Source organism: Schistocerca piceifrons, chromosome 4, assembly GCF_021461385.2.
Source record: "Schistocerca piceifrons isolate TAMUIC-IGC-003096 chromosome 4, iqSchPice1.1, whole genome shotgun sequence".
NCBI lineage: Eukaryota > Metazoa > Arthropoda > Insecta > Orthoptera > Acrididae > Schistocerca > Schistocerca piceifrons.
Window position 1 is genome coordinate 721,534,703 of NC_060141.1, and position 12,687 is coordinate 721,547,389.

The 12,687-nt window shown below is 38.5% G+C and overlaps 1 protein-coding gene across 1 annotated transcript in view; it reads left to right on the plus strand.

Moving 5' to 3' along the window:
- LOC124795422 (integrator complex subunit 7) overlaps nucleotides 1-12,687 on the plus strand; it is a 171,097-nt gene that overhangs the window by 107,920 nt on the left and 50,490 nt on the right. The window contains 2 exon segments of the mRNA XM_047259451.1: nucleotides 4,995-5,196; nucleotides 6,528-6,722. Of these exon segments, the coding sequence (XP_047115407.1) occupies nucleotides 4,995-5,196; nucleotides 6,528-6,722 (397 nt within the window).

The following is a 12,687-nucleotide window of genomic DNA, read 5'->3' on the forward strand; positions in this document are numbered from 1 at the left end:
ATAGCTTCAGTCCACCTATCTCCAGTTGCTTCTGTGCTTTGGAGGCTGTGAAAAAAAAAAAAAAAGCATACAGCCAATGCAAGAAGTTCAGGAACAGTCTAACAGTACAGGATTTAAGATGCAAGTGAAGTCTATGGGAAGTGACTACCAAATAATGTGAATTATTAAGACAAGTTGAGGACTAAGTGATTGGTTTAGATTCTATGGGAAATGATATTGGGTAAAGCAGATCATTGGATAATGGTTGGAGATAGTTTTAATTATACAGTTGAGAGTATCAGGCACACTGCTGAGACTATTCCTTATACTAATGTGAAGATTGTGTCATACTTTGAGTGGTATGATAACCTTACAATTAACCCTTATGTGTAACACGTTAATTAGAGCTTGAAAATTTATTCAGGGGAGAAGGATGTTTACATATGATAGTGACTGATGCACAGCTCCTCACTTGGTTGTAACATACACGGCATGTTTTGTATCCAAATACTGTAGGTAAGAGGTGGCTCCCACATTTCCAGAGGCATCCAATCCAGTGAAAGCAGTATGCATCACATACTAGTGATTTGTTGTTTATTCCCTGGGTCTTTTTATGATATATTCATCCAAAAGACAAGAGTTGAAGAATAAATATAGTTACAGTTGAAACAGCTATTAGTGAAAAAAAATATAGCAGCTAGTACAAAGCCATGGATGTTAAAGAAAGTACATGTAGTGTCTTCCATCAGAACATCTAAAGTCTAGTTAATAAAAAGGATGGACTTCTCATATACATACAGGACAATGAAAGGATGGATTGAATTTTAACTGATTTGTTGTGACAGTTAGGGAATCTTGTGGAAATCACGGAAGCTGCATGAATTCATCTTGATGGATCATACTTCTCTTGAACCAATAAGAAGAAAGGGGAACTGGCTACATATGCAAAAATTGAGTAAAATCCCAAGCCCTTCAGTTTAATGGTAATTGTGTTGAACAGCTCTTTGAAAGAAGTGCCACAGTACTTGTAGTGGTTCAGGAAACACACAAGGTTGTGGTACAGATAGTTCAGAGGTCACCAGTAGAATATACCTGAGAATTCAAAAAGCATCTAGGGACAATTTTAATAAGATTATTGTTCCTGGAGACATGTAGAGTTGTTGATGTTGATTTATTTATTATTTGCCACAGTAAAATTCCCTTAAAAGATTGAAAAGCACAGTGCAACAACCTGACAGTTTGTTTTTAAACCCAACGACCTTCACTGATGTAGACATAAAACCAGTAGTCAATGTTTTATATGACTATAATGATCAAATGTTAGCAATAAAATATGCTGACTAATTAGCTAAAGATCATAGGAGGAAAGTACTGTGTAACGGATCAAAGTATTGTTTCACAGACTCATAAATGGTGGCTTGACCTTGGTATATAGAGTGAAACTAAGGGAAGAGTGTGGGGAATATATTACTGGACAGGTTTGAACATTATTTTCCTCTGAAATAAACAAGGGATTAATGTATCTTGTGCTACAAAGAGAAAGCATTTCTTAATCAAAGGACAAGCCATTGTCAAGAGTTGAAACTCCATAGCCACCAGCATTGTAAAATCCTCTGATTTGCTATCAAAAAAGTGACACATGTGCACTAGACTCAAAAAATTAAAAGTTCAAACGATAAGGCAAAAGCAGCTTGGAACAGCATTAAATGAGAAACATACAAAAATTGTGATCCTAATTAAATTGAGCTTCCAGAAATGGTGTTATATTGAAATTGTTGGCCACCAAATTTTTCTACTTCCTCGGCGACAGCAAATATTCCACTGACTGATAAATGACAAAAATATAGATGCAGGCACTGCATGAACAAACAACAGACATTAGCATCATAAAATTATGAGACAGACTGATGAGGTGAAACTGGTAGTATGCAAAACACACATACAGAATTATCCTAGCCTTTGGAACTATTACTTCTTTCCTTAGAAGGAAAGAGGGACAGATTTGGGGAAGATAAAAAAAAGAGCAGTTCACTCAGGCCTTCGGACGAGACTAAACTCACCAGTTTTCATGTAGAGTTTGCCTCCTTGTCAACACTCATGTTCTCTGGTGCAAACATATTCAACAAGCTCACATGTAACATAATGCAAGGAAGTGGATATTCCAACCAAGTAGAAGGAAAATTTAAAAAATTGCCAACATGGCAAGTAGCAGTGCTCATCATAAAGCTGTATCCCCCCCTCTTGCCTTATTCCATATCTTCATAGGATTGGTGTGTTAATCTGGATTTGGCAGTGTTAGTCCTGGAGGGAGTGGATTCAGATTCTGTCACCAACCTGGGAAATTGTGTGCCTCATCTGTTCATGTGTAGTGTTACCCATGTGAAAGTATGAGAATGTTATTTGAAATGTTTGTGAATCTTATAACTGAGGAGGGGCTTTGATACCAGCTTGATATTCACCTGAGTCAGATGTGGGAAACCACATAAAATCCACATCCAGGCTGGTTGTCAAACTAGCCCTTGTCATTAATGCCCCACATGGATTCAGTCTGGGCCCAGCATGCTCCCTGAATTCCAGATGCAGCTTGCTAGCGCATGTTGCCAACTAATGGGTCTTGTAAATTTGTATGAGAAGCTCTAATGTATTGCAAACATGACGATATATTTACAGATAACTATTTTCTTTGCAAAATACTAATGTAATCCAGTAAATATCAAGCTAAAACATCACATACTTAATTTAACTGAGGAACGTGTGACTTTTTAATAGTAAATGCCTTCTTTCCAATTGATTAAATTTAGCTTGCATAAGCATGAATAGTGTTAAATGATACAGCTACAGTTAATTGTTAATACATATACATAAAATTAAGTTTTCTTATGATTCGCTTGTCTTTTGATAACATTTACCTTGATTCGTTCCACATCGCTGAAAGTCATCCTACTTGACGGGGTAATGGAACATGAAATTTGAATGAACAAATGTATGACTGAATGAGTAGCTAATATAGTATAAATTTATTCATCCAGAGATCATCTTTGCAATGGTTATTTTATATGTTGGTATAGTAAAAAGAGAAAACAGTTAAATATTAACTAATTCATGCACACTGGCATGTAGTTATGTAGATGTCTAATTTAACAAGAACATGTACATTGTGCACAATGTTTTTTTTTTTTTTTTTAATTTTTATATTTTATGCAAGTGGTGTCCCAAGCTCATAAATATTTGAAGAAAGTAATTTTATGTAATTCCAAGAGCTACTGATAAAACAAACCTCTTTTACCAGTTATGATGGAAAAAAACTTGAGGTGGTATTACATTGTTTTATGTGCCAATGTTGCATCACTGTTACTGTGGCTTCAGTAATAAGAACAAATTTATAGAAAGTCATAAAGGTAACTGATGTTACAAACTAGATGAATTATTGTAAAGGGAGCCTACAAGGATGGAGCTTTACATGCACTAAAATTCTGGGCAGATATACCAAATCATTCTTTCAAAGACTGTTAGTAGAGTTTGGGCTCACCCTGTATGTGCATGTGACAATTTTATATTGTTATTTTCTGGTTTTACTCCAAGGGAAGACAGACATATTTAACTTTGATTACCATGGCAAAGCAGTATTTATACGAGGGCCGTTCAGAAAGTAACCTCCGGTTGATTTAAAAAAATACACCAAGTTAAATAAAAATATTTTAATATATACATCTTACAACTACATCTTTGCACTATTTTTCTACATAGTCTCCATAGTGATTGAGGCACTTATCGTATCTCTTCACAAGTTTTGAAATTCCTTCTGCATAAAAATCACCCGCTTGTGCCTGGAGCCAGCCTGTGACCGCATCTTGAGCTCTTCGTCGTCATCAAACCGCTGTGACCGGAGCCTTTTCTTCAAATGCATGAAGAGGTGATAATCACTTGGCGCCAGGTCTGGGCTGTAAGGTGGATGGTTGATAACGTCCCACTTGAAGGACTCAAGAAGGGCCATTGTTCTGCGAGCAGAGTGAGGACGGGCGTTATCGTGCAAAAAAAACGATACCGGAAGTCAGCATACCACGGCATTTGTTCTGTATAGCCCGTCGTAACTTTTTTATTGTTTCACAGTACACGTCTTGATTAATGGTCGTACCACGTTCCATGAATTCAACCAACAACACCCCTTTGGCATCCCAAAACACCGTTGCCATCAGTTTTCTTGCGGAAAAATCTTGCGAGGCTTTTCTTGGTTTGGTAGGCGAATTTGAATGTGCCCACATCTTTGATTTTCTTTTGTCTCAGGGTTCACGTACTTAATCCAGGTTTCGTCACTGGTCACGATTCTGTTTAACAATGGTTCTCCTTCGTCCTCATAATGTGACAGAAAGTCTAATGCAGAGGCCATTCTTTGAGTTTTGTGGTGGTCGGTAAGAATTTTGGGCACCCATCGTGCACAGAACTTACGGTAACCCAATCTTGCTGTCACTATCTCGTACAAGAGAGTCTTAGAAATCTGTGGAAAACCAGTAGACAACTCCGACATTGAGAAATGTCGATTTTCACGAACTTTTGCATCAACTGTCTGAACGAGTTCGTCAGTCACCAATGATGGTCTACCACTCCTCTCTTCATCATGAACGTTTTCTCGTCCACTTTTAAATAAACGTACCCATTCACGGACAACTCCTTCACTCATAACTCTTGGTCCGTACACGGCACAAAGCTCACGATGAATAGCTGCTGCAGAATATCCTTTGGCTGTAAAAAACCTTATGACAGCACGCACTTCACATTTGGCAGGGTTTTCTATTGCAGCACACATTTCAAACTGCCACAAAAACTAAACTAGCGCAGGTACGACGTTCACTCGACCACGGCTTGATGCCGACTGACCTGTTGAGTGCGTGAACGCACAGATGGCGTCGCTACTCCCCCCACAACCCGCACTGTGACCAATCGGAGGTTACTTTCTGAACTGCGCTCGTATTTAAGTTTTAACATTCATTTGTAACAGGCAGTCTAATGTTACACAGATATGGTCACCATGCTGTAGCAGCCAACATCTTCGGTCGCCTCCAGGAAAATGTGGCATCAGAGCAACTGCACTTCTGGCTTGTATCTTTGGAGGCACTGTGCCGTGGTGAGACCGCTCTGCAGGGTGGGCAGTTGCCTGGGACTGTGCAGAGGATCGAGACAGCTGTCACTCACTGCTGTAAAGCTACCGCAGCTCTCAAAGTGAGTAATATCCACAAAATTTGTAACTGACAGCAACAAACAGTTTTACATTATACCAATATTTGTGAATTTAGCAACGATGGAAAAAAACGTCATTTCTTAAATATTGGCATTGTTCTGAATGTTGCTATTAGTGTGAATATTAATCAATTATCATACAAACCTAGAACTGATAAAAAGTCTTATTACAAAACTTGACAGATTTTGCTTCAGTTGTGTTCTCACTGTTCTGTTTTTCATCTTTTTTTTATTTCTGCTAATAACCACTTCTCTTCATATTGTGACTGTTGCTTATAATTTACAAAAAGGGCAAACTCAGTTTAAATAAACTGAACATTTAAATAAGAGAAACAAGAGAGATGTTTTGTTGTCCTTAGATTTATTCATTTCGTGTGAAAATTGCTATGTGGCCCTATAACCGTCCTACCCTCTGCTCGCAATGTTCTGTGCACATGGATTAAGGAAACTAGAAAATACTTGTATCGGTTCTTGATCTCATATTTTGTAGAGAAGAAAAGTATTCCTTTCACCATCACACCGAACACTTAAATTACATGACAACGTTATGAAAAGGATAGTTGCTACTCACCATATAGTGGAGATGCTGTGTCATGGACAGGCATAACAAAAAGACTGCCAAACAAAGCTTTTGGCTTGTGGACTGAAAATATGGTAAGTTCATGAACTGTGTAGCTCCAAAATATTATCCCATACGCAATCAAGGAATGAAATAATGTGAAGTAAATGAGTTTACGCATGTCATTGGTGCTAAGTGTGGACAGTTTCTAATTTTATAGGTGGCAGCATTTAGCTTTTGTGGGAGGCCATAAATGTCTGCATAGTAAATATCAGTGCAAAGAATTGTGTGTAAGAAATTGTATGCCATATGTTTTATTGCCCTTAAGTGTCAACATACTAGCTGTAAACCAAAAGTTATTTCTCTCCAGAGCATAATATATTCAGTTCCTGTTTCAAACAGTCAACAGCTTGCTTGTATCATCAAAAAAAAAATAATAATAATAATAATAAAATAAATAAATAAATAAATAAATTGTGGAGTTGTATTTTACAATTGGAGGCAAGTCATTAATGTAAATCAAAAAAAGAAACAGAAATAATATGGATCTTTGAGAAACTTTCCAATTGCAGTATTTTATTGCTTGCTATCTTGTTTCTTATTATGTGAAAATGTATAAATACCTTCTGCTTCCTGCTATTAAGATAAGGCTGGAACCACCTGACTACCTTACCTTCAGTTAATTTGTGTTTCAAATTTGAAAAGAGACATGCAAAGATTTAAGTTAAGAGTTTGTATTTTGTGTGTAAAACAGGCTGCAAGCACGCCTGCGCACTCACTGCAGTTTGCAACAGACTACACGCGGCTGCGTGGAGAGTTCCTGCAGTGCCTCGCACAACTAGCACACGCCTGCCACAGCCTGTGTACTGCACCACCACCCGCTGTAGCGTCTTCTGTAGCTGAGAGTAGCCGCGACCCACTGCAGCGGTTTGGCCATATCACAGCCCAGGTGACACTGTGAATTCAAACTTTGTGCACCCAGTTAGGTGTCATAATGTCACACCTCTAGAATTCTATTGGAAATTTCTGCCACTCCCACTTGCACACAGCATGTCCATGCCATTCCCCTCCGCACATGCGCGCGCCTACCTTATTTCCCTTCAACCCCTCCTTCCTCCTTGTTTCAACACTCACTCCTCCAATGTAAACTCTCACCACTTGGGATGCATTGACAATGTGTGGGACAGTGTAGCCGTGTGTGTGTGCGTGCGTGTTTGTGTGCGTGTGATGGACATTCTTATTTCAGCTGTTAACTTCAAGGCACATTGTCTGAAAGCTTAGCAATAATTTCGATGCAATTTGTGTACTGGACCGTTGCTCAATGCTTCAGTTTATGGTGAATGGTTTCATTTAATCCTTCTATTTTTCTGAATGTGCATTACGTATATTTATTTGACATAGAAATGTATGACCTGAATTACATTTACTTAAGATTCTTCCAGAGAAACTCATTCTGGTACTTGCTATTTCTGTAACTTGTTTTGTGCGTTGTTCCTCATACTTAAACTTATTCTCTCTCTCTCATTTTTGGGTGAATATTTCTGGAGTTGATTGTTAGCAGTATCATTAAGTAGTAATAGAACTTTGTACCTACTTACAAATACTTAACATTTGTTTACCTCAAGTGTCGGCTTGCAGTCCCTGCTCCAAGTATCTCTCCTCTGCTGGTCTTCCCACATTTTGTAACAATTTCCTGGTGTTTCAACATCCCTCTATATACAACCATGTTGTCTATGAACAGTCATGGCAAATTTGATGTTATCCACTCTATCTTACCAACATCTAACATGAGCTGCCTCCAGACACTAGTCACCATATCATCAAGCAAATTTCAGCTACGGAGAGTTAAGTATCAGTGCTCACCATTCTGCTAATGGAAGTACTACTACTACCACCTGTACCATTAAACTTACGTCTCAACCAACCTAAAGTGCCAGACAAATAGTGACAGTGAACTCTTCCCTGAAGACAGAATCACCCTTTGTACTTATGAAGAAACAAAGATCTTGCAGTATTTACTAATGTTCACAAAGATTTAATGAAACTACATAAATAGAGGCCTTCTGTTATTAAATGACAAGATTATAAATAGAATGGTTATTACTTGTTGAAATACAAAGTTGTCCAGTAATTATCTGACTTTTGACAGGGAAATATACAGGGTGTCCATAAAGTCCCTTTACAACTTCAAAATTTTATTACAATGGCAGTTTTGAAGTATTTTAACAACATGTCCTTTATTGTAATCAGTGTTTATAAAAGTTTTTTTGACAGTGTTTAGTAGACCTCTATATGGGCGTCTTTAGTTGCATGAAGCACATCAAGATGGTACTCGATGTCTTGCCATGTTCGCTGTAGCATAGCGTCATCAGTGGTGGCAATGGCATTACGAATCCTTTGCTTCAAGTCAGCAATGTCCCATATCTGTGTGTGATAAATGATATCTTTTACATACCCCCATAAAAAAAGTCCAAGGGAGTGATATCTGGCAAACGCGGTGGCCAAGGAATTGGCCCATCCCTTCCAATCCATCTGCCTGGAAACGTTTCATTGAGGAACCGATGAACATGCAGTTCCCAATGTGGTAGTGCACCATCTTGCTGGAAAATGATAGATGGTTGTCAGTCAATCAGTTGTGGTGCTACATATTCGGTCAGAAGGTTGAGGTAACCATCTGCAGTAATTGTTGACTCGTTGAAGAAAAATGGACCAATTATTCAGTTGCACATGATTCCACACCACACATTCACTTTTGCACTATCTCAGTGAAGCTCCCTAGTCACATAGGGGTATTCAGATCCCCAGATTCTCATATTGTGTATGTTTAATGTCCCAGAATCATGAAAAGTTGCCTTGTCACTGAAAGGCGTTCAAGCATGTTGAGTGCAAACTCTGTCCATTTTGGGCTTGTCATTTGACTCAGTTGTCTGTAGCAGTTGCACTTTGTAAGCATACAACCGTAAGTTCTTGTGGAGGACCTTATGCACAGTTGAACGTGGTAGGTGCAACAGTCTGGCAGCAGTGCGGATGGACTTTGTAGGTGAATGAGTGAAGACATTTAAAACATGATTGCTGTTTTCCTTGGATATTCTTGCTCACCCTCTCCTCCCTTTGTCCAACACTGTCTCTGTCTCCATAAATTTTTTGTGCCATGCACGAATTGAAGAGTGCGATGGTGGATCTCTTCCATACTTCGTTCTGAAGTTTCGTCGAGTCTGAACATCTAATCGGATTTTGTCTCAATAAACCAGGTCACACATTGTGCCTTCTCTTGAGGAGTTGCCATTTTATAGAGTTTCAGTACCTTCCATCAACAGAGTATCTGAAACACAAAATTTTAGTACATATAAAAACTTTAGTAAACAGTGATTACAATACAAGAAATTTTGTTAAAATATTTCAAAAACTGCCATTGTAATAAAATTTTGAAGTTGTAAAGGGACTTTTTGGACACCCTGTACATCCCATACATGAAACTGCTAAAACTGTAATCCCCTCCAAACTAAACTGCAGGTGCTTCAGACGTCCTTCAACTCAGGAGCACCTGCAGGGGGTAAGGAAGTGGGGTAGGAGGGGGGGAGGGGTAGGGTACAGAGAGAGAGAGAGAGAGAGAGAGAGATAGAGAGAGAGAGAGAGAGAGAGAGAGAGAGAGAGAGAGAGAGATATGCAATTGGGTCAGTTGCCTCTAGTGAGACTTTATTTAGTTTATGAATATGAGAAAATATTTGTAACTGGAAGACCTGGTTTTTACGACTAGTGTAAAGTGAGTTATAAAATGAACTAGAGTAATGAAAAATGTTGTGGTAGGGTGGCATTGAAATTAAAAAAGGATGATTAATTTTAAATTGCTATGTTTTTCTTTCAATTTTTTGATGTACAAAAATTGTATAACCATATTAGAGCTATTCCAGTGTTGTCACTCAGTATGAGGAAGTTCTGAGAGAGAGAGAATGTCAGTTGTTGAGCAACATGTGCTTTCAGCTAGAAAGTCTTTCAACATTTACTGAAACAATTGTAGCTGCAGTTTGATATTTTTTTATTTTAGAAACAAATCTAAAAAATGGATACGTGACACACATTGATATTTCACAAATTGACATTACATTTGGTGAAATACAGATACAAAATGTCAATACTTTTGCAAGTAGCAAATCTAATTAATTTTTTTGAATCATCAGCCTTCTGACTAGTTTGATGTGGTTTGCCATGAATTTCTCTCCTGTGGCAACCTCTTCATCTCAGAGTTGCATTTGCACCCTACATCTACAGTTATTTGCGGGATGTATTCCAGTCTATGTCTTCCTGTGCAGTTTTTACCCTCTACAGCTGCTTCTAGTACCCTGGAGGTCATTCTCCAGTGTCTTAACATGGCCTACCATCTAGTCCCTTCTTTATATCAGTGTTTTCCATGCTTGTTTCTTCACTGATTCTGTGGAGAACCTCCTCATTCCATATTGTATCAGTCCACCTAATTTTCAACATTCTTCAGTAGCACCATATCTCAAACACTTTGATTCACTTCTGTTCCAGTTTTTCCATTGTCTATGATTCACTATCATACAATGCTGTGCTCCAAACATACATTCTCAGATATTTGTTCCTCAAAGGAAGACCTTTGTTTGGTACCAGTAGACTTCTCTTGGCAAGGAATGTTTTCTTTTCCTGTGCTAACCTGCTTTTTACGTCCTCCTTGCTTTGTTTATCATGGGTTATTGTACTGCTAGATGTAATAAGTATGGGACTAACTCCTTTCTCAGATGTACACAAAATACAGATAAGCATACAAACCTTTGTCAGATGTACACAAAATACAAATAAGCATACAAAACACACACACACACACACACACACACACACACACACACACACACACACACACACACAAAGGTCACTGCCCTACGGTGTGGCTGGTAATATGTAGCAATCTTCTTTCTGTGTGCCCTGTCTGCCAATCGACGCCTCCTCTTTGTGGTGAGTAGCAGTCTACTGCATTTCACTCTGTTGTTAAGCATGTCACTATTATTTTTCTTTCTTTTCTACATATAGTAGCCACTTCCCCCCAATTTTTTTTAGAAATTCTGTCCCAACATCTGTGATTGCCCTTTTTAGGGATACGCACTCCTCGTCATCTGAACTGCCTGCTTTGGTAAACCTTACAGCAGTATCCATATTCTTAGCTAACTTCAAACGCATGTCATCATTCCTTAGTACTTCAGTATCACCCTTCCTTCCACACTTACTGTTCTGGGTGATTCTCTTAAACTCCAGTCCACTGTTTATCATTACTATATTATGATCTGAGTCTATACCTGCTCCCGGGTATGCCTTACAATCCAGTATCTGGTTTTGGAATCTCTGCCTGATTATGATATAAGACAGCTGGAAGCTTCCCGTGCCTCTGGGTCTTTTCCAAGTATACCTCCCCCTCTCGTGATTCTTGGAACAAGAGTATTCGCTATTACCATCTGAAATTTGTTGTGGTACTCAATTAGTCTTTCTCCTCTCTTATTCCTAATGCCAAGCCCATATTCTCCTATAATCATTTCTTCTATTCCTTTCCCTACAACTGGGTTCCAGCCTCCCATGATTGATTTTCATCTTGTTGGTGTTGGTTCTCTGTTGGATTTTATAAGAACAACCCTATTGCTGAGCAATTCACAATAGCTCACTCTCTGTCTTTGTTTCATATTCATGATGAATCTTACTCCCATTGTACCATTTTCTGCTGTTGTTAATATTACTGTATATTCGTCTGACCTGAAATCCTAATTTTCTTTTCATTTCACTTCACTGTCCCCCTCCCCACTTAATATGGGTTGAGTCTTTGCATTTCCCTTTACAGATTTTTCTTGCTCTCCTACTACATTCAGACCTCTGACATTCCCTGCTTCGACTATTAGAATGTTATCCCTTTGTTGGTTATTCAAGCTCTTTCTCATAGTCACACCCCCCTTGGCAGTTCCTTCCAGGAGAACCGAATGGGGGCTAATCCTTGCTAATGGAGAGATCATTGAGACACTTTTTCAGTTACAGGTGACATGTCCTGTGGATGTACCATAAGTGTCTTTAATACAGTGATTTACATTGCCCTCTATATCCTCATGCTGTTGATCACCGCTGATTCTTCCAGCCTGTAGGGGCTGCTTCCCACTCTAAAGGCAAGAGGGTACCCTGAACCTCTGTCCACTCCTCTGCTCTTTTATAAAAGGCCATGGGCAGAAGAATGATGACTTCTTATGCCAGGAGTCTTCAGCTGCCTTTTGCTGATGCTTTTTATTCAGAATTTAAGCAGTGGCTGGGTTTGAACCAGGGATCCTTCAAGTTTTGAATACTAATAAAAGAAGCTATCCCCAAACTATGAATGCAATAGGAATTTTCATGGAGCAAGTCCTACCCATTCATTCACCTCCAACATTAAAAGACTGAATGACTGTTTCATAAATGAATGTTAAACACACACATAAAAACTAAAGTCAAGTCTTAAAAATGACTTCATCCCTGAAAAATTTAATTCTCATTTCTATACCTAGAATATTGGGGATTTCAGTTATTATGAATGACGAATAGCTCATAATGAATGAAAGATTACATGTCAGTAAATTACAGGCATTACTATTAAAGTATGACAAAATGACATGAAGCAGCCATTCAACTGAGCAACAACACTACTTACATATGTACATATACTGTCTCATTAAGAAGGACAGCAATGGTGAGAGTTCTGCCTTGGAATTCTACCTTCCTTGCGAACAAAAAATCACTCTCCCATTTCCCACATTGCTTGGTTGCAAATACTCACAAACCTCAAATGACTGTTGCCAGTTGGCATTTACTTCAATATAACATACCAGGGTACGGCATTAACAATCCAAACATTGATAGGTATGGCATGAAGGCAATGATAAGTGACAGAT